General features: G+C 37.1%; 1 protein-coding gene across 4 annotated transcripts in view; it reads left to right on the top strand.

Moving 5' to 3' along the window:
- The window catches only part of FBXW7 (F-box and WD repeat domain containing 7), a 183,315-nt gene that overhangs the window by 85,521 nt on the left and 74,459 nt on the right, over positions 1 to 23,335 (top strand). Inside the window, exon 1 of one of the 4 annotated variants that reach the window (XM_071742931.1) lies at positions 15,238 to 15,591. The exons of the other annotated variants lie outside the window; for them this stretch is intronic. Within the exon in view, the coding sequence (XP_071599032.1) occupies positions 15,445 to 15,591 (147 nt within the window). The 5' untranslated portion in view covers positions 15,238 to 15,444. Of the gene's footprint in view, positions 1 to 15,237; positions 15,592 to 23,335 lie in introns of those variants that run through there. 4 annotated transcript variants of the gene reach the window in all.

Genomic DNA, 23,335 nt, shown 5'->3' with positions numbered 1-23,335 from the left:
CATGGGGTGCAGCCTTTCAGGAACAGACTGCTCCAGCATGGTGCCCCATGGGGTGTCACAAGTCCTGCTAGGAGACTGCCCCAGTGTAGGTTTCTCTATCCATGACTCCAGAGGTCCTGCCAGGACCCTGCTTCATTGTGGGCTCTACTCTCAGCAGGTTCTGTCAGGAGGCTGTTCCAGTATGCGAGTCCAAGGGGCAATGGACTCCTCTGGGCATCCTCTTGCCTCTGGTGTGGGCTCCTCCATGGGCTGCAGGTGGATGTCGGCTCTGGTGTGAACCATCATAGGCTACAGGGTGACAGTCTTCCTCACCATAGTCTTCACCGTGGGCTACAGGGGAATCTGCTCCAGTGCTTGGAGCACCTCCTGCCCCTTCTTCCCTGACATGAGAGCTGTTCCTCTCATATATATTCCTCTCTCTGGCTGAAGTTGCTGTTGTGCAGCAGCTTTTTTCCCCTTCTTAACTGTTATCCCAGAGGTGCTACCACCATTGCTGGTAGACTTGGTCTTGGCCAGCACTGGAGCTGGCTGGCCTTGTCTCAGTAGAACATTGAGGAGGTTTCTAGCACCTTCTCACAGAAACCACCCCTGCTACTGCAATTTTTCCACGCAAACCCGATCCAGTGGTGTCCTCTGAGAATGTCTTGTTCCTTCAGATGAAAATATTGTAATGAAAATAAAGAGTGGAATATTACAGAAACATCAAGTTCTTACTTCTGGACAGTTTACAGTGAATTCATTGACAAAATACAGGTTAAAAATGAAGTGTGTTAGCCAGTCATTCTGATACAAAATTACTATCTAATGTCTTACGGTGTCCTGCTCATGAGGATGTTGTAAATGGTCTGCTGGGATTGTTGGGAACTTCTGGTTTGCAATAAGAATTTGGAAATAAATACTCATATTTTTATTGCAACTTGTTGCGTAACACTGTAGACTTATAAAAGCATTTGGAGTCCTATCTTCAGTGTACACCAGTGGTTAACCATATTTTCCAAATATTCCAGAAGGGGAAATTTTGTTATCTCTTAGCAGCAGCAAAACTGGAAATAATAATCCAAGGGGCTTCACCTTTGACATGGTTTCATTGCTAGGACGTGGTATTAGTCAGCAGGGTAACATTAAACAAAATGAAATTAAAAAAGGCTTTACAGCAGTGGAAAAAATACCACGATGAATAGGAAAGCGTCCTGCAGGTTGCAGAGGCTTGCAGTGCATCAGCTGCTGGAGAAAGTCCTGCAGGCACTTTTATCTTGCTGCAAGTGATAGAATCAGGGTATCAGTGCAGCTGCACTGTGGTCCAAACATCACACTTGGAACTTGCTGACTTTGTGGCTGCAAAGTTCTGTGCTCCACTGCTGGTCTTCAGAGCACCTTGAAACCTACCTTAATTTAAATTATGATGAAATATTTTAAGCTCCTTTTGATGAGCTCAGAATTGACCCAGCCAGGCAGAGGCTCCTTTGGAGAAAACATTCTCCAGCAGAATGAGTAGAAAAGGGGAAGCTCTGACTTTCCCCATGAGTTTTTGGCCCTTGGCTGCAGAACATCTTCCAGGTCTGAGGGTGCATTGGCAGCCAGAGCTCAGCCTCCCTGGGGATGGCTGATGTGTGCTGGGAAAGGAGCATGGGGACATCCCAGCTGCAGGGCAGATGAGGAACAGCTTCCTTGTGCCAGGGAGATGCCTGGGCTTGGTCTCTGGTGTCTATCAGTGGATGCAGCAGGTTGCTGGTGGGGAGTTCAGCCTGCCCTGCTCAGCCCAGTCCCAGCTCATACCTCCAGGAGTTCACTCTCTCCACATTTCAAAGCCCAGTTTCACCCTCTGCTTGTTATTGCAGGAGTGTTCTCTAAAATACAGCTAAAAAGTTCTTGAAAATATGTGGTAGGACAAAGCCAGTTCTTATTCTAATCTCAGCTTTGCTACCAGTAGCCTGTGACCCTGATCCAGCCATTTAGATACCCTGCCTCAGTTTCCCCATAGGTTGGTAAGGAGTTTTGTCCATGTTGCAACAACTAGTGTGCATTTTCTCTTCATGTCAAAAAAACCTTGGGTATGCACTAAATACTTATTTTGTGTGCTGTTGAGTGCATTAAATCACTGCCTTTGCCTGCTTCCAGTCAACATGTGTCCATCAATTTGCAGTAAATCCTGTTTCTCAATCAGAGGGACCTCTCCAAAATCAAGCAGTGCAGGCAAACAAACATCAGGGATGTGGTACGTGCACGGCCCTGGCAATTACATGCCAGAAATCAGAAGACAAAGTGCCTCTCCACAATGGCACTGCAGTTTCTGCTTGATGCTGCCTATTGTCTGGTGAAAAGGGGTTTGCAGAGCTGGGCTGGCCAGGCTCCTGCCATTGATTTGCTGCAGATGTTGAGATGTGGGAGGGCAGATGGGGCCCTACGGCACAGTCCCCTCCTGTCATGTGGTGGGAATTGCTGCCCAGGTGCCCCCAGGGGTGGGTGCAAGAGTTGGGGTCCAGCCCTGGCTGCAGGGATACTGGTTTGGTCAGGCACTGGGAGCAGGCTGCCCAGGGGGGAGTCAGCATCCGTGGAAGTGTTAAAAAAAGTCACGTAGACGAGGCACTTGAGGACGTGGTTTGGTGGACACAGTGGTGTTGGGCTGACAGATGGACTTGATGATCTAGAGGTCTTGTACAACATTTGTGATTCCATGATTTCTGCTTTGGTTGCAGCATCCTCTGAGTTTGGTTGCCATACTGGCTGCCTGGCTCCAAGTCCCTGGGCACTACATGCAGTGGAGAGGAGGTTGGGACAGTGGGTGTAGGTGTGGGTGGTGGTTTTCTAAGTGTACATTGATTTTTGTCTCCTTTTCTGAGCAGCAGAGGGTGCTGCTGTCTCTTTGCTGCAGCCCTGGGGAAACTTGTGCAGTGTTCCTTTGCAAGCATTTTTTTTTTGCACCTGCAGATAAAAACTTGAAGAAAGAAAACTTTGAGGAAAAAAAATGCATTTGTGATAGAATTTTTATCCTCTTTTATTCTCCCTGGGATTCTCCTTTTTAATTAAAGCTTCTTTCACATTGCTCTTTAAAAGCTTGGGAACTGGCAAATTTTCTCCTGCCCTGGTTATTTTGAACTACAGCAGTAGAGCACAGAGAGTTAAGTAAATGACTTAGGATAAACAGTAAATACTCTTTACAATTGCCAGTCAATTACTTTTGCATTACCTTAACAGCTTAGTTATTCTGGCACAATTTTTGCTGTTTTAATTTTTTTTTTTCCTCTCCACTCTTCTGATAGAGAGCCTTAATTTCCTCTTGGGCTGTATGAACATGAGAAATATTTGTAATCTATTCTGAGGTTAATGTCAATCAATCAACACTTTTAACCTCTGCCCTTGCTGTCTTTTATATACTACACAGTTTAGGTGCTGATTCCAAGAATGATTCCACTTGAAAAGGTTATGCAAGTGCTATTAAGATGTAGCTTGGTAAAACACCCCTGGAAAGGATTCAGATTCTCAGTTCCTCTGTAGATGGCCAGGTTCTTCCCCATCTGTACTAATGTGCAGCTTGCTTATATGCCTCAAATATCAACACTTCTTTTCAAAAGTATTTCTCAATTGCTCTTTTACTTTACTGTGTTAAGTAATGCCTTCATTTGCTGTCCAAGGTTTGCTGAGGTTTAGCGACCTCTTGTCTTTTTTAAGTAGAGTTGCTCCTGCACTTTCATTTGCAGATGAAATTGGTCTGAAATGATTGCTGCTCTGCTAATTTTCTCCAGTCTGTAAAGGGGTCACAAAGCTTGCAGATTCATCTCTGGGTTCTGCTTGTAGTAATGTGGTCATCCCTAATACAGTTTGTGGCTTGTCTAAGAACTTGGTTATCTAGTTCAACTTCGTTATGCAAAGTTTTTTAAATATTTAGTAATTAAATTTAACTATTATGTTAAAATTCTGCTAATAAGTTCTACTTTTTCTTTCCCTTAATGAAGGGTGTCTTACTTTTTGTCAGTATGATTTTTACAAATATTAGTACAGAGTTCAGTGACAGTGGTAATGCATAATTTGTGAAGTAATAATTGTATATAGAAAGGAAATTTAATAATCTCAATGCCTGGAAAGGAAGAAAAATAGTTTTAAAAAGAAACATTTATGCTGACAGTTTGGGTCATAGCTTTGCCTAAAATATTGTATTTAATAAGTAGATTTTCATTGATTTTTCCCTTCATTACAGAAGGATACATGTATTTTGATTTGGAAAGAAATAGTGCTGATTACAGTTTCGTGTTCAGTTTCCTGTTCCAGAGGTTGCTTACTAGACTAATGACCTAGCAGAGTAAGCCACAAGCAATTTTCTACTTCTGTGCCAGTAATTGAAGTCAGTCTTTCAGTTCTAGTCTAGGGATTTGCCTCAACAAGGCAGCTGGAAAATAAAACTGTAGACCTTTTGATTGTGCCTAATTTGTGGAAGTAGTGTCTTTTAGTTACACACATTCGTATAGGTTTTGAAATCAGTGTCAGGAACCAACATGTTATTTGCTCTGGATCTTTATTCTCAAAATATAAATGAGCTTTTTTTTTTTCTTAATTAAAGAAAAATTTTATATTTTTTAATTTAAAAAAAAAAAAAAATTGCAGTGAATACCATTCCAACTCACCAATTACATCACAACAAGATTATGAAATAGAAATCATGAAAATGTGCTTGAGAGTATTTTCAACATGCTTAGTCTTTTGAGATACAAGGCTTGTGTAACAAGTATGTTTAGGAGCTCTCCCCCACTTCAATGTGCTGTTTGTTCCTTACGTTGTTCCTGACTGTGTGGCAGGTGCTGTTGCCTGATGTGAGCATCAGCCCAAATATTTTCAGCCTGTAGTGATACAACTGTATTTACTGGGCATCTTATCAGTGGATGCTGTTGCTCCTAGTATCATTCTTAAGCAGTTTTGCCTTTTGCCTTAACTAGAAGTTAAGACCCAAAATTTACTGGTTGTAAAGCTCATTGCAAATGGTGAATTGAAGTGTGGTGTAAGTAAAATTTTTGCTGGTGTGTTAGTTTTGGTTTTGAATTTTTTCAAAAGTGGAAGGCCTTAAATATTATTTTTGGCGATGAAGTTGAAGAACTTCAACTTTATTGGTTTTATAAGAATTAATGGTTTAAGGCCTTAAGTTTTGATCAGTACGTTTCTAGTATTCATTTGTGGTTTAGTCTTACAAAATTATAAGCTCTGAAATTAGCTTAGAGGAGGAACAGAAGGTGATCTGAGGACCAGAATTACATTTAACAGCTGCTGGGGGACTAACATTTTTTCCTGATGCATTTCTCCCTGTAATCTGCAAAATAGCTGGATGCTCTTTCTTTCTGCAGGAGACTTCTCATTGTCTGCAGAACATGTTGCTATTCACCAGGCAGGGCACAGTAAAGTAATTTACATATCTTTACAAATTCTTCAGTATAAGGAGGAAAACTAGACAATGTCAATTTCTATGCTAGTTTAATCATTCCTGAACAGGCAGAATGCTTAAAACCAAAATTTACAAGCTGCCTCAGCAATGTTTGAATAGCCAGTATCTTAACATCTATGGACAAAAGGTGATTTTGACATGTAAACTCATGGTTTTCTTTGGTAGTATCTGGTGTCTGGTATGTGCGTGAAGCTGCTCTTGTATAGTAACAATGTAAATGCATTTTGCTTAGATTTACCAATCTGCTCTTATGTTTTATTTAGGTTGCATGGGTATGTTTTACAGTTGGGTTGTTTTTTCCATCACTGAAATTTCTATTAGAAAAATCTCTACAAAACCTAGAACCAGTGTTTCTATGACCGGTTCTTTCTGTCTCAGGTATCTTCTCCCTTTCTGTTCATAGTGTGATCAAGGAAAACATTGTCTAAGCTTCATATTTCTGCAAATTTTGCTGGAGTTCTAGCTATTCTCTCCTGGTCAAATAAGTTCAGATTTTTCATGGAATTACTGCAAAAATTACTGTTTAAAAAAAAAAAAAAAATATATATATATATATATATATATATATAAATATAAATATGCATATATGTATATAAAGTCCCTAAAACTTTGTGTGCATTGACTCTGTACAGTACAACTTATGCTAAAGGGTTGCAAATAGTTAATTTATTAATTATAGTTAAATTATAATTAATTTAAAGGTGAAAATTGTGACTTGTACATAGATGGATATCTCTATAATAATCACTGAAGTACAAGTGGAAAATAGTGCTGTTAGGTGTCTCTTCTGTTCCTACTTCTCTTGTGCTTGTCCTTTCTCCTTTCTCCTCTTCTTGCTAATTTTAGATTTTGTTTCTTTAGTTTGTTAACAGCAAGAATTCTGAAGAGGGAGAGGATCTGAGAAGGACACAATTAGTAAAGAAATAGAGAGGTTTCTATCCGAAGTCAAGGGTGTCCAAGCCTACAGTTCCTTTGTAGAACATTACTTCTTTTTATACTTGTTTCTACTGAAAGCAGAAGCTTTCTGCTAACTTTACTACCTGACTATATATTGCATAATATGAAAGGAGCAAATTGTGAATTTTAGTAATATTTAGTGAAATTCAGTCTTCAGATAAATTTGCTGTGCTTTTCAGCTGTGTTTTGAAATACTACTCTGTTAATGCTTATTAAATTTTAATACATTTTATTAATCCTGGGTGCCAGTGCTGAAGTGGAAAAAGTACCTACTGCCACCATAGATAGCCAGCAGGGATAAATTTCACCCTATTAATCATTAGAAACCATTACTGCTTTTAAGTAAAGAATGAGCAACATTTCCTGTAAGTGCAAATCACATTCTCATGTCATCCAACCATTGTTTATCTATGTTTGGAAATGGACAGGAGATCCTTTGTTCTTCTCACTTGAATTATGGAGTATCCCTTAATGATGGCAGCTGCTGTTATAATTATTGACCCAAATACACTGAGTGCTAAAAAAAAGTGAAAGACAACAAATAATCAACACTTCTAACTGATGTTCTAAGTCCCTCAGTTCTGATCCTCTGGTAATATTTCTTAAAGCACAAAGAAAAAAATTCACTTTTTAATTAAATGAACAAGAAAAATGAAATTAAACTGGAAGTGACACAGCTAAGTAGAAGAAATCAGACTTTTATAATAATTCATTATGGATCACTTGTTCCTGCCAAATGTAATAATGCTGTTCCTTCTCTTCAAGCTGGATTTAATCCAAAGCAAGGACACTTAGAGTTAGTACCCTGGAGCATTCACCCATCTGCACAATTTTTACCTTTGGTGTAAACCACTGGTGTTATATGTCCTACAGCAAGTACATTAAATGCTGTGTGTGTATGTGAAGGGTGAAAATAAGGAAACAAGACAAAAGATCAAGGAGGTGGCCCTATAACCAAGAGTCCTGACACAGACTACCTGCTTTTTTCTGTAGCCTCGGCATTCTTTATTTCACATATCTTGAGCCTTATAAATAGCCTCATAACCCTTTGCAGTATGCTGCTAACCAGCTGAAAAGGATTATATAGCTTAATTTGGTGCTATCAAATGAATGCCAGTGTAACAATTGGTTGTTACATTTGTTAGTTTTATGTGTATTTTACAATTCTAGTCAGAAGGACACAATTGTGTATCAAAACAGACCTTGATGTCTATGTTGTTCCAAACATAGAAAAGTAATACTTTTCATTGTTCAACTTTTTATTTTGACAGTATATAATATAGCTAATATGAAGAGTGTTACTGTGTTGTCAGATTTTATACAAGCCAGGTTTTCTTAATGCTGAATAAACAAGACCTGGGCAGAATTTTTCACTACAGAAAAATGGTGTCTTAGGTGGAAGAAGTATTTTTTACACCTTTTTGATGTTTTGAGGGATTGTCCCAAGTCAGAAGGAAGTCCAGAGCTAGCTTTTGGCAGTGCGTTTTGGACATGATTTCAGAACTGATAATCATGTTTTAAATACTTAGGTACTGCAATCTGTGGCTCTTTTGTGTGCATGTACATAGAAAATTTCTCATTGAGTCATGTATTTTATATGGAAAAGTCATACAGTGATAAAATCTGAATTACCAGACTATATGGAAACCTAATTTTTAATTTTCCTATATTCCTTTTCCATAAAGCAGCCTCCTTTGTAACAAACAACACTGGCTTTCCTTTCTCCCTCAGCTGAGAATTTGACTTGCATTTTAATCCAGTGTTAAATATTGCATGACTTCACTACCTGTTGTTGTAGTCCTTAATTTTTGTCTCAGCTTTATTTAAAGGTGCAACAACAGCATAAATAAGTGGTCAGCACATTAATTCCTGCAGAGCAGCTGTAGCAATTCTTTTTAACAGCTGGTACAACTCTGACTAAACCAAGGAGTTAAACTTGCTTATCCAACAAGTCATCCTATAACCAACCAAGACTGCACAGACATTACTGGAATATCTGTAAGACTGAAGATGATGCAGCTGAATTTCTGTTACATACCTGGAATACTTTCTGAAATGTTTAATGAAGAAATGAAAACACATACTTTAAAGATAGTTTAAACAACAAAAAGAAAGGGACAGTGTCAAGAAGATCCCATAGTACAGAAAATAAATATAGGAATAAAACCAAATAATATAGGACTCTGGTTACAAATTATTATATACACATATAGGGATGCCTAAATATTATAGGAATTGTTTTTTCTAATATGTGTATAGTTGAGTGTATATTTTAATGCTAGTGTTATTAATATTGATATTACATAGTTTTGATAATAAGCAGATGAGTAGACAGTCTATGTATTTCTTTCATAAACATTTAATGTAGCCTTACAAAAAGTTATCTTCTGCAAATGATCCCTTGTAATTTGCCAAATGCTTTTTTGCAGTAGTAACATTGTGACTGAGGGCAGATCCCACACCTATAGCTGTGTGGACCTGCATCTTCCCTTCCCTTTCTCTTGAGATGAAATTTCTTTTTGTTGAGATACCTAAGAAGCTTTTATTGTTGACATCTCTTCAGGACCAGCATGGCATGATTAACAAATCCATGAACAAAGAGAGGTCATCTAATAGTTTATTGTCCAGAGTTGGAGGTCTTGACTTCTGAACACTTTTGCTCTTCCTCTTGTGTTTGCCTGGATGCTTTGTGTGCTCTTTACATTTGCTGATCTAGTGGAAAATGAACTCATCAAGAACAAAAATAGAGACTTTTCAGGTATCCTACTTACTGGAGTTATAGCAAAGGTCACAGGCCTGACAAGTTCTACAGCCAGTTTAAGGAAAAGTTTGGAATCAAATGGTTAGGGAGAAGAGGGGAGCTACTGCTCCTGTCCTTTTGCCACTAGGATCTCCATCTGACCTGTTTGTCAGTTGAGGGACTGAACAGATCCCATGGTTATGTGTTACTTTTTACTGGAACTGTTCAAGCTCACTTGGAATTACTTAACTCTTGCTGTTGGTTAGTCTGACCTACTGCTTGGGTTCCCCAGCAGGCAAAGTGTAGTTAAATGCCATACCATGAGTATTAAAATGCAATCAGTCAAATTTGAGTATGCTTTCTTTTTCCATACACTTAGACTTGGATACAAGGATGCTTAAACAGGTAGAAGAATTAAAAATATCTGGTAGGTATGTTAATCTGATCTCCCCTTTGTTGATGTATTTGATATTTCATGTCTACCTTGCCTTCTGCTAGTGGATTTCTAGGAATGCTGTCTTAAGGAGTGAGAAGTAGCAGCTTTATTATCTTCCTTATTTATATTTATTTGAACCTTTAATTTTTCCAGTACAGGAGTGTCATACAAGTCATATCATCTTCCACTGGTAGCTGCAAAAGGTGTCTCTTCCTCTTGCTTTTGCATGGCAAAAATTTTAAACTAGGTTTTTTTATTAGGTAGCAACCTCTTTCATCTTAGTAGTGATTAATGACCATGCCTCAATGTAATTCCAGAGCTGTAACAAGTAAGTGTCACCTGAGTCTCAAGTTAAGAAAATTTGAGCTTTCCTTCACTGTGTTATTAAGCTTTGTTGCAAAAGGAAAGAAAGCTTGTGCAGCTGAGACTGTCTGTCTTGAATGTCTTGACTTATTTTTACAGAATTTCACAGATTACACAGGTTTTCAAGGTAACTAGAGAGGAGGTGGGAAAGGGAGAGGCTTACTTTTTCATGTATATGCTGAGGAAGAAGTATGCAGGGTGACCATCTCCTGGTCAGACATGATTGAATCCTTGTGCAATTGGGTTGTGCTCCAACCATATAAACAGGTTCAGTTCATGTTTATTCTTTACTTTACACCAGAGCAGTTGTTTTAGTCAGAACATAAAACCTGAAAAAAGCCATTCTTCCATGTAGGTCCTCTGATGTTTTAGGACTGTAAGGCCTTGCAGAATGTGTAATGTAGGTAGTTAAAGCACAGTTTGAACTGGCATGTTAATCTCACCTGGAGCTGGGCTTCCTTCTTTCTGCTGCTCATGGTACCATTGGTCTACCCTTGGGGTTTTTTTTTCCATGAAGTACAGAGAAAGCCATGGGTTTGCGTGTTTAATAGTTCCACCCCTTCTGTATTCTATTCAAGTGTACATTTTTTTTAGGAAATTCTGATCTTGTGAAATCAAAATAATACTCCTTATAGGTTCCTTCCATACCCACTTCAGCATTCTGGGTCAGTATGTTTTCTTACATGTGCAGATATTTGTATTGGGTAAACTTGGATAGGATGGAGTCTCTTCAGAGCAATGTGGTTTTTTTCTGTGCAAGTGCAGGTAATTTTGTACAACAGTGCCTTGGTTCTACACAGCTTATTTGTTTGTCCTACAAAGCAGTCTTATGTGTAATGTATCATGGGACCTATTTGTCTGCGGGTATTAGAAATCTCTCACAGAAATAAACCTGGGACCACAGTTGCTATGTGAAGTAGTTACCAGTGCAGCACAGGCTGCCTTGCTTTGCTGACAAAATGGTTCTTGCTCCCTCTACACATGGGCAGGGACCAACATAGATATTAAGGAAACAGTAAAGGTTGTGTGTAATGTAGATTGTAGGGCATTCTGCATAGTGCAGCTATGCAGAGTTTACTTAAAATGTTATTTAAGAAGTATATTATAAAATAGATTCAGATTATTGTTTTGAGGTGACTTTTAAAATGCTGCAGTGCTCTCGTTTCTCCATTTGAGGGCAGCTGTTCACCGATGTTAAGAACTGTGGAAAAAACAATCTGGGGTTCTGCTTCCTGCATTTTAATTGTTATATAGTTGCAAGTATTTAACTTAGGCCTTTATAGGTCTCGTACTGTTCTATCATCATATTAAAATGCCATGAGCTTATTTTTTGCCAGTAACATTAATATGCAAAGCAGTTGACAGCGCTAGGAGAAGATTCTATAAAGTTTAAGTAATCTGGTTTTCATTGGTGGGATAAATTTTTAAATTCATGCCTTAAAACTGTGGCCTCCCCAGGTTACTATAGTGAATGTGATAGTTAATTTTGTAACATATGCATTGTAGTTAACAGCTCCCAAAAGCCTCTGATGCTGAATCACTTTCAATTACTCTGACTGGAAGATATAAAAATTATTATTGCTTACTGTATGCTTTCATTTTACAAAGGCATCTTTTCACTGGACTGGCCAAAAATGAAATTTTTGGATTCTTAAGTTTATAGTTAGTAGTCCATGGCAATTACAAACTAGTATTTGAAAAGTCAAATTTTTGTGACCATTTATGCATCTAAGTAAAGTGATTGGATATCAAATTTAATATTCTTATTAAAATGACAAGCAGGTACTTAAAAAGAGCATCATTGGAAAATAAGCCACATTTTATGTAGAAGCAGGATGTTAGAGAAATATATTGTGAAGCATTAAAGCTCAAATTTTCATAGTTTCATATTTGTTTATACATGTTATAACCTTATATGATATAAAAAATACATGCTTATCAAGATAAAAGCAACAGAATGGCTCTTTAAGTGTTACATTTAGAGCTTAAATTAGAATTATATGTGTAATAAATACAAAAGTAAGTTTTATCTACTATAAGCAATGTATTCCTGACACTTCTAAGATAACAAACCTTCTCCATTTTTGTCTTCCTGTTACACCCTCTGACTGCTTAAATTAGGCTGTTGTACTTTCAGGCTGGGAACTTTCATTTATGAAATGTTTATGGCTATACACCACAGCTTGAGACCTCTAAATATTACTGTAAGGCAGTAGTATCTACAGCAACTAATGTGTAGCAAAATCAGACTAAAAAGAAATCATGTTACATGGAAACAAAACTGGACCAACAAGATATCATCTGGTTTAGTGCAAGCAGTTTTTCTGGGACATGCTGATAAAGAAGGAGGAAAAAAAAAATATATATATATATTTGAACTCAGCCTTTTCCATATTGCTATGTTAAGTGTGAAGTCCAGCATTGTAATTTCATGTGTGACAGAGAAGTCCCTTATTCTGCTTTGACTTCATTCACTTACAAATTGGGCTGCACTTGCCTGTGAATATGATCATGATGCTTTTTTTCAGCCAGAAGTGTGTCCTTGTGGAATTACTCTAGAAAGTTTTCTAAGTTCCTGAGGAAAAACGAATGTACTATTTAGACTTTAATCTCAAACCACAAAAGAAGGTGGCTGACAACCAGAGCTTTTTTCTTTACAGAGGTGTGAGAATAACCTGTGACTGGACACTTGCACTGTGAGTGGTGCTTGGAGAATGCTGTGCTTTATCTTGTCTGCTCCCCACTTGGATGTAAATCTGCAAATGGGCCAAGTTCTGTTCCTGTTCTCTATTTTGATTATGAGCTAATATTAATAAAACATTTTAAAAATCAGGCTGGAGGTGCGAAGTAAGCCCATAAAATAGGTTTTAGATGCTAGGCTTTGATATAAAATAATAACTGATACTAGTGATCTGCCACACTGCCAAGTTTTGCCTTCAGCAATTGCACAGTGAAATGATCTTATAAAACTGTGTAATTTCTCCTAGTGCACACACACATTTCTGTATGCAATTTAAATTAAATGTTGAGTACTTGTTAAACTAGAACCTGAGTTTAGCTTTTTACAAAATACTGTATCTGATCTTCTGGTGTTACATACATACTATTCAAATCTCCAGTTATATTAACATATAAACATTAGGGTAAACCTCCTGCTTTCTTGGAACTATTTGAGACAATGACCAGTACATCAAAAATGGAGAACGTTGACCTATTGCTTCTTTTAAAATGTTGTATCAATAGAAATGCATGAGTTTTTTTGGTTTTTTGGGGTTTTTTTTTGGATGTGTTCAGTTATTCAAAGTAGAAACAAAAGGCTACTCTTTCTCTTTCTTTGGACTACTTCATTGAAATTTTCTTTGAGATCCTAAGATTGCTTTCTAAAATCTTCCAATAAAGCAAAAGCTTCATATTTCTACTATAAAATAGAAAGTAATTCAGAAATAAGCTATAATTTCTGAAATGATTGTGCTCCTGTTGAGTACAGGATAATGGTAAACTGTGTTTGGGAGATCATAGGAAGCAGTATAGGGAAGGGAATGTAAAGAGTCTTTTAGATTAAAATCTGTCTAAATGTGCTTTAGAATGGCAAGTAAATGGAATGGTAGAATAAGAAAAAAACACAAAAATTATTGCATAGAAATACTGTGCTACCCAGCATTCTATAACAGCATTGCCATATGCAGCATCTGGTTTTGTTTGTGAGAGATATATTGTTATACGTGAATGCTTACTGCAATGTGTCTGTGTGTATACATATTTTATTTTATTTTATTTTATTTTATTTTTTTCCCCCCATGAAAAGCACTCAGGCAAGTGTTTGGTCAGAGGAGGCTCTCTATGCAAGTGAGACTGCTTACAGATTGGCTTTTTGAAGGGCAAACAAAAGGCTAATACAGGTGTATTTTAATGCTGCCTTTTGTCAAGTTACAGTGTTGTACTTTAAGCATTAAAGCATTACTACACTCCCTCTTTTGATTATACAGTTAATTATCTTTAAGTTCTGCATAAAGGCACTTGTAAGATTTCTTAATGGTGTTTTGGACTGTACCAACTCAGTTCATACAAGGGCTTTCATAGCTCTCAGTGTCTTTTGTCAGCAATTTCCTAAGACATTTGCACAGGCTTTTGTCTCTTTCTACTTTTTTTCCCCCCGGAAAAAAGGCTTTCAAAATTTTAATACATTTTTAAGAATTATGTCCAAGTATAAGGATTGGAAAGTGATTGTGGGAGCTTAAAGGCATTGTCGGAAAGCTGATTTAATCAAGAAATTATTTAAAATTGAAGCAAACTAAATGTGGATAATCTGAATAATTGACATTGCTGTTCTAGCTTTTTTTGGTGGAGTTAGAACATTTTTGCTGAAAGATGGCCCTCTGTGAGGCTTGTGGCTAAGGTTGGGTAAACTTTTCCCCACATCCCTCGAGGTGTTGTTGTAGGAGGTAAGGCCCTTCTTTCTATCAGTGTGATGGTTAGACCTGAGCAAGCTGGTACCCAAACCCATGATAGTGAGCAGAAGGCTGCTCCAGTGGCCTTGGATCCCTAGAGTGGAACCCCCCCATCCTCCAGAGATGTTACTCTGCATCCCCCAGCAGCAAGGAAGGGGCAGAGGTGCAGGCTGGGTGCTTATAAGTGAGGAGAGCCAGGAAGAAGGAGCTCAATATCACAGTGTAGGTGAAGATACAGTGATAGCCACTGCTCTTGTTTCAAACAAATTTCAAACCAATATACAATAAATGAATATACAATATACAATAAATGAATATATTGGCTTGAAACAATTTCAAGCCAATATATTAATTTTAAGGGGGACCTTCCTCCTTCCCCCCTAATGTATATATTTTTTCATTTTTGTTTTTTAACTTTCGGGCTAAGCAATACATTGTGTGGTTGAGAAACAGCAAAGCCCAAGTCAGCTGTTAAGTCACAAGCTGTCAGATTTTATTGACAGCCCTAGAGAAGTCTGCCTGGAGGGTGGTAGAGCTGATCCTGCAGGGACACTGTTCCAGTCTGAAGGTTGCAATCTCCTTGGATTCTCCTTCTTGAAAGCACAAGGCCAACTCATAAGAAAATAAACAATAACAACAACAATTTAAAAAATATTTCCTCCTTTAAAGCACAGGCATAAGTGGCTGTGTCTGTTAAAGCTGCTGGCAGTCATGATTTTCTTCTTTTTCAGTCTGTGGATCCCTTTTTGGAGAAGGACTCTTCTGACATTGCAGGGGAGGTCCACCAGCTGTTTGACTGGCAGGAGCAAACTGCCTGCCCCTTAGTAGTTTAATTCCTGTCTATACTAGGATAGCTTGCACTTGACTGAGCAGCAGACAGGTCAGGACACTTGGCAGGAGAAGGTTGAGAGGCAAAGGCAGCAGGCTGTGGGGAGCTGAATCACCAGTCCGAAACTTTCCTTTTACTTAAAAAAAGAAAAAAAAAAAAAGAGAAACCACGCAACTTTAGGAACGAAGTTTTTTAGCAATGTTCTTTCGTTATCAGTAGGCTTGTCAAAGTAAGAACGATAAAATGTCCAAACCTGGGAAAACTGCCATCAACCATGGCTTGGTTCCTGTTGATCTTAAAAGTGCCAAAGAACCTTTACCACACCAAACAGTGATGAAGATATTTAGCATCAGCATCATTGCACAGGGCCTGCCCTTCTGCCGTAGGCGGGTAAGTGTAAAGGTTTTTAAAACCTGAATTTTGATTACTTGGCTTGCAGCTCTGTCATGGTGCATTCATTCCATGAGGAAATACTTATATCTGTATTATCTGTTCACTCAGGGTGTTATAGAAAAGCCCTCGGGCCATTTGTTCCAATAATTCTTGTGCTTTTAATTAAACCTGTACATTTTTTTTAGTCATTACATATTTAAAGGGACGTGCCAGAGGTTGTCATAGTTGTGAACCACATAGACTACAAATGCTGTACAAAATAGATGCATTAATGAATGTGAATTTTGCTTTTATTCACTCTTTTAGGTGATGTGGATAGTTTGGAGTAAAATCTATTGAATGCAGTTCTGAATTGTATCGGCACGTGTGACGTGTTGGATACTAAAGTAGAGAATTTAGACATGTTACACTAGTTAATATTTAAATGTTTTCGGTAGGAACTCTTAAAATATTGTTTTAATACTTTTGTAACTTGGTAACGGAGATAACATTTTTGCTGTTACAGAAAATAAAAATAGCATGTTACTATGTGGAGGTTGCGATATAGTTTATATATAGACAATCCTAGCCTGACAAACTATCATGGGTGTTATGCTACAGCTTCAGGGACTATATGAATAAGTAGCTCTTAAAGAACATTATATGAATTTCAATGAAGTCTTAAATTTTTTTCTCTTTATAATATAAAATTTTCAGTAAAAAGTGGGTGTTTTCAAAATCTACATCATGATTTTGTTACTCAGCTTGCATACTGAAGAGCTCATATTCTTTAAGATAAAATTAATTTTTCTTTATTACCCTTTGGAACTTTCATTAGTATAGTTATAAATAAGTTTATATATATAACTCCATAATGAAACTTTTGAGTTTTCTCTTGCTACTGAATACTATTTCCATATATTGATACAAGTTTTAAAATCTATCTCAGCTTTTGTAGATGTGCTGTTTTTCCTTTAATGTCAACCTACTCCTTTTTAGTATACTTAATTAAATCACAGATGAAATTTCAGTTTGACAAGATCACCATTGCAAACTTGATTTCTTTTTACTATGTTGCTTTGTAAGTCTGAGAATGTTTCTTATATGTAAATGGTATATGGCATGTGTTGAAAGCCAGCAATGTAAAATCCAACTGACAGCAATACAAAAATTAGAACATATATATATATATACATACACACATATTACTTTGTATTGGATCATGTGCATTTCAGACAAGTATTTTTCTGAAATTAGATATTACACTTATGTGTTTTCTGAATATTGAATAGGAACATTTCTTAAGGTTGGAAGTGATAAAATAGCCTATATTTTAATAGATGTGTTCAAACTTTTATGATTTGAGAACTGTTTGCTTGAAGATAATGTTTAGAGTATGTTTGGATAATTTTAGTTACTTTAACTTGGATAAAGCATAAAGTGATCACAAATTAACTTGCCACAATATGAAAAAAGTAATTCTAGAAGCATTTCTCTGAAAATTTTGTATTTTTCTAAAATGACCACAGTTTATCTATGCTGCCGTGTCCTACATAGCATTCAAACAATCAGTTTATAGATCTAGGAGGGTTTAAGAAGCTGTTCAGCGTGCACTTTTTAGCATTAGGACTAAGGAAGAGATTAAGAAATGCTGTAAATATGTTTTACCAACTAAGCTATTAACAATCTATTTATGTTTATATTCTGAAACTGGTAAATCTCAGTATGGTCGCTGCTGATAGAGGAAAAGATCAGAGCTCCACGTTTAGTCTCATGCCTTGTAACACTCTAAGCCTGCATGTAACTCAGAACCATTGCCATATTGGGTTTCTTCCATGCTAACACACATAGGTTGTATATAATATCTGCATTCTCATCTCTACGTATTAAAAAAAGAATTGCCACAACAAAACCCCATCTAATTTTGGGTACCTACAGAGGGGAGAATAAGTGCTTTTGATATGTAGATTTATCATGTTATTAAACATAGCAAGAACCAAAAAAGTATTTTCATGTAAAATATGAGTTCTACCACAGTCCTCACCAATATGTAACTCTTAGATTCATTTTTATAAAGTTCTATTTTTAATTTAATAGGTAATGCATTGATTTTTTTAGGATAATTTTCATATCTGAACTTGATGTGCAGGAGCTTGTTTGTTTCCAAGTTATTGAGTCAGGAATCTGTCAATACCAACTCCTTTCTGGCAAGTGCACGATTGAGCCATTCAAACACTGATCTTACTTAAAGATCATCGACCTTCTCCTTATTTGAACTCATTTCTTCCCCTCCTTAATTGTACATTAAACCAAACAAAACATCTTTAAAATTTGTACTATGATCCTTGAGAGTGAAAGACTTCCGCTACGAGAGCTGACAATTCCTAGCTTCTGCATCCTCTGCATTAGTTATATTGGGCTTCTATCAAGAAGTGCACTATAAATGGTCACAGGACTTAACAGTTTGCCATTATGCATTTTGTCAATTTGTTCATCTAGTTAAAACACTTGTCAGCAATACTACTAATCTGAATCTAGTTAAAAATAGTATTACTTAGAATTCTTTGTGTAGCACTTGAGAGTAAGTAGTGCATAGCTCTGAAAGTACTTACACAACAAAGGTAATTTATTCCTTCAGAGCTGTCACTGAAACCACTAATGCACTATTGTAGACATAGCCGTGGTGCTCTTCAGCCATTAACATATCTTTTGTAGGTACTGAAGTAGATTTTGCAATATAATTTGAAGCAGCAATGAATACCTTTCAACTAGTACACCCTTCAGCTATCGGGTATCACTTAGCTGTTCAGGGCAATGTAACTGCAGCTGATCAGTGAACACACTCACCAGATAGTCACGCATATCACATCTGTTCTGAAATCAAGTGCTGTATTTTGTTTGCCATGGTAAATACTAGTTGAGAAAACACTGGTCTCTTAATTTAACCGTGTTAAATTAAATTGTTGTTGTTGTTGTTGTTCTTTAAACTGGTCTGAAACCACTAACAGTAGTAGTGTTTTCCCTTATGAATTACAATTCTTAACTATTTCAAAAGCTGTAGTTAAAAAATGTACTTCTTCCCTCTTTAGTTTTCCTTTTGTTGCCCGAAAATTCCAGTACTTGTCTTTCTTGGAGGCATATTGAATATATGCTTTTAAAGAGTGCTAATAAGCTGGAGATTTTGTTCAAGTGACTTGTGCACTTGCAGCATTCTTTCATTTCAAGTGGCTTAAGTAGCACTGAATTGCTATAAATCGGGGGTTTCTGTGTGCACCCTGTGGTATTCCAAGCTAGAAAAGCCAAGATAAAAAGAAAGTGCCCATATTTTCAGAAACATGAAAGATTCTGGTATGCTGAACTATGCTCTGTGAGCATAGTTTTGCTATATGTGTTTCACCCTTAAAATGTATCCAACCAAATTTTGGCAATTCACCAACTTAGCTCATGAGTGGAATGCTTCCCTATGTAATATGTTCTTGTGTGTTAGCTCTTAAATGTTTTATCCTCTGTTCCCCTGATTTATAGAGCAGCCTGTGTTTCTTTAATCAGAAGAGTGTCCACTGGTCTAACCCATTATACATGATATCTGTGCCTTATTTACTACAGCAGAGCACCTGGAATGAGTCTCTGGTTCCTCTTCCTTCTTCTGATTGACTACTATGCTAATGAAGTTTTTCATATACTAATGCCTTATGCATAAACAGCTTCACTTATTTGCAGGAGATTGCATGATGGCCACTAATGGTAAGAAGCCTTTTTGAGGGGCTGTCAGAAATTGCTTTCTTTCAAAGCTGATTTAGCCTTTACTTCAAATTCCCTCGTTTGTGTTAGAATTTGTTACCTGAATGGAAGTACAGATTAATCAGCTCATATCTGAAAGGATACAAACAAAGGAAGTTGGTTCCCTCTTGCTTGTTTCTCATAAAGGAGTGTGTTCATTTTTTTGCATATCCAAATACTCACAGCAAAGCCAACCTAATACTAAGAAATTTTAGTGTCTGTTTTCTTTCATTATTTTTTTAAGTCTTAAGGATGAAAAAGAAGTGCTTCAGTGGTCCAGCAGAAGGAATTTAACTGAAAAGGCAGATGGGTTTGAGTGGAGGGAAAGGAATGCCGAAAAGTTAGAGAAATGAGCAAGAATAAGTCTTTTTTAATACTGCCTAGAGTGTAACTTCTTTTAGATGATTAATAATCTTGAGTTATGAACTATTTCCTTTTAAATATATGCAGTATCTCCTCTCTGAATCTACTTTCCCCGTACCTTTTATCTTCTCTCCCAAGGTAAATAAGATCTTCCTGTATGAGGTGATAGCCTTGAAGAAAAGCAGTGTGTTTTTTATTTTCTCAGTGTGGAATGTGGAGGCAGTGTAAAAATAATTTTCTTTATCCTTTTTTCTTTCTTTCTGCAATTACCACTTTAATTTTGTTTGTAAAGTGGTTGACTTTTTTGTCAGATCAAATGAAGATGGGGTGGTTCAACCTGACTCATCTGAAGAGCCTTGTGATTTCCCAGGCCATGCTTACAAAAGGCTTGCCAAGTGGTGCCAAAATTCAAAAATCTCAGGCAGAAGTAGGCTTCTGTCTACCCTCCCTTTCTGTGGGATGTTACAGACACTGGGCTTAAGATAGGCATTTGTAGGAGGGAACACTTAGTTTGCTGTTCAAACAGCTGTTCCCTGTGTCCCTTGGAAAAAAGAAAATTGCTGGCTAAACTACACAGCCAGTTCGTCAGCTCTACTGGGTCAAAAATATGCAGACCATTTCCAACAATTTTTTTTCTTCTTTTTTCTTTTTCCCACCAAACCTCTGCTGCAACACGTGACACACCATACCACTACCTAGGACTATGTTTTCAGAATATTCAGTGATCCTTTCTGTGACCATACTGACTCTTAAAACACTTTTGCATTTAAATTGTTCTACTTATTTCTCACCAAGTTAAAAGCAGCAATTGGAAACTGATATATATTTAATGCTAGCTCAAATGTTGTTCTGTGTGGTTTCGATGCATTTAAAGCTTCCATTTCTGGTGCAAGAGGCAGTGCTGTCTGCTACATACTGATGCACAGGGACGGATGCTAAAAGCCTGTTAGGAGAATTCTGCAGTCACTTCCCTTCAGGAGGTGTCAGAAGGAAGGTTGTCTGGGCAATTTTACTCTTTTGTGCCCAATTGTTTAGATGCCTTTCGAAGCCTCTCCTGTTATTCAGGTGAAGCTGAATGTGACTGATTTTGTGAACGCTCTTTCCCTCCTTAAAGTCTGTCTGGTTTATTGTCTCAAACTGTGGAGTTTATAGCATCCAGCAGAAGAAAAAATGGAATGGGAGACAGCAGTGATGCCATAAACTGACCCAGCTGCCTCTTTGCTGATTGATCATGCCAGAGAGGAATTCATGAAATGTGTAATTAAATACTTTATTTATTGCTTTGAAATGTGATTGCCTTAAGCGTGAATCTTCTTCTTTTGCTTTTTGCAGTCCTTGTATCACTAAGTAAACACTTTTTGTCCTTCTGTAACAAATGAAGCCATTTTAATTTCCTGAACATAAATTTTTCAGGTATGGGAAAAGGATCCTTTGTAAGGAAATAATGCTCTGTTGTGTCATGACTATCACTTAATACAGAAAAACAAAGAGGCTAAATTAGTTTTAACAGGCAGTCTTTGTTCTGGCATTCCCCAGATTTTTATTGGAAGTTGAACTGAACCAGAATGAAACCCAGACAAGTTAAAAGCAGGCTGTGGCATTAGCATCTTGCTCTTGCATCTCTGCTGCTGATTGATTGTCGTTCCTTACGTGATGAACCATAACTGTCAGGGCATGATGGCATTGCTGTTTTCAATAGTTCCACTTTTGCTAAAAGTGGACCTCTTTTTCCTCTCTCCCTCTGTCACTCTTTGCCCTCTTTCCAGCTCCTGATGCTGCTATTTATCTTCGTTCTATGATAAAATTGAGACTACAGTTTTGCATAGGGACAGCAGCAGTATCTTTCCAAATTCTCTTCAAATACTTTATAATACAATTCTCAGTTGCTTGAAAAGGCAAGAAAAGAGCACTGGAGTTGATGTGAATTTTCCCTTTCTTTCTTTATATATGTATTTATTTATATATTCCCTTTCTTTATTTATATATTACAAGTCTGTACTTTTCATTTGTTGTGTTCCTTAAAGTACTTTTTTTTCAGTAATCGGTTTGATTGCAAGGTTTCTTGGTAAGAGGACTGAAATGGTTGCAGATCATTTGCATAGGGATGTGGACTTTTAAACATATTTCAGAAGAACTTACTTGCTTCTCTATTCAGATTGATTGCAAACTGTACTACACTGTAAAATTTGTGTGAGGTGTTATTCATTTGCTTTGTAGATTATACTGTAATATATCACAAGACCACCAAAGATCCACTGACTGTAAACTGGTGGAAAAAGGGAGGAGAGAAGAATGAGTTTAAATGTATAAATGTTACTAAAGTCTTAATATATCCTTCCATATATGTTCTTCCCTTATGAATTATCAGAGTTTAGCAAGACTTCCCAAACCCAACTCAACATATCAGAGGAACTCATAGCACTTGGTAAATGCCAACATATTAAATATCTTTGTGACCTAGGGAAATGTTTTTGTTTTACAGGGATCAGTATAATAATGTGGCAAAGACAGCAAATGTTTTGTGTTGTAATTAGTGAAACACGCTTCTTTCTCCCCTCTGTTTCAGATTGTTCATTATTTAACAGTTTCGTGAGCTTTTATGTGCTGAATTGTTTTGCATATGCAAGGTAGTTGAATTCTATTTGTAAACTGTGAGAAAAAGGCACCTTGTATCTAGAAGACTCAGGTAGAAAACTTATTTTAGGAATCTTTAATATGTAAATAGATGCAAAATTGAGATCAGATATTTTAATATATACCTTCCAGTGGAATTTCTAAAATTTATTTGGCTCCAGCTTCTGTAGCCAGCACGTATTTCAGCTTACAATGGAGTTAGTGTATATTGAAGGTAACCCCTTGGAGCTTGCTGCATTTACCTGGTTGCATGTGGGATTTTTTGTCATTCTTCAGATGCCTTCAGTTGTCTGTACAGATATGGCTTTAAAAAACATACTTCTATTTACAAACTTTACTATTTGTGTTATAATAATGTTGTGGTAAATGCTGTCTATTACTGTTTGTATGATGATAATGTTGTTCTAAATGCTGTATGCAAAGGAGAGCTTAGTGCTTGAAGAACTTAAAGACAGAAGACAAAATGGAAATCGAAAGATAATGATTGCTGGCTGCTAGAAACAGAAAACTGTTTCTTGGCCTGTGGGCCAGGAGTCTGTAGATGAGACTACAAAGCTCTCTCTCTGACAAAACTCTTGCAAGAGAATTTTGCTTCGTGAAAATTGAAAAAGAACAGCCAAGGAGGTGCTACAAAGGTATTTTTGGTATGTTTTAGTGTCATTTCTTTTCTGACTTACCCTGAGTTTCGGTTACTACTGTACTTGCACACTCAAAAATTTGGTGCTCTAAGTCAGTCTGCATAATGCAGTGTTCTGTAAGTACAAATGGCAGGCTCTTTCAAAGCACATTGCTATTAATAAACCCTAACACAAGATTACTTCTCATGATAACAGCAGCAGCTGGCAAGAATGTTTGCAATTTTAACATATTTGCAGCACTACTACATTCCATCTTGCATTTCTCCTGTGGTTTGTTGTCAGGGAAATTTCAGACTGAATTCTTACCATGAATTTCTTCCTTGCCTTGCAGTCTTCTCTTCTTTTGC

Source organism: Heliangelus exortis, chromosome 4, assembly GCF_036169615.1.
Source record: "Heliangelus exortis chromosome 4, bHelExo1.hap1, whole genome shotgun sequence".
Lineage (NCBI taxonomy): Eukaryota > Metazoa > Chordata > Aves > Apodiformes > Trochilidae > Heliangelus > Heliangelus exortis.
The sequence above is the reverse complement of the archived record's forward strand: the minus strand, read 5'-3'. Positions and strand labels throughout refer to the sequence as shown.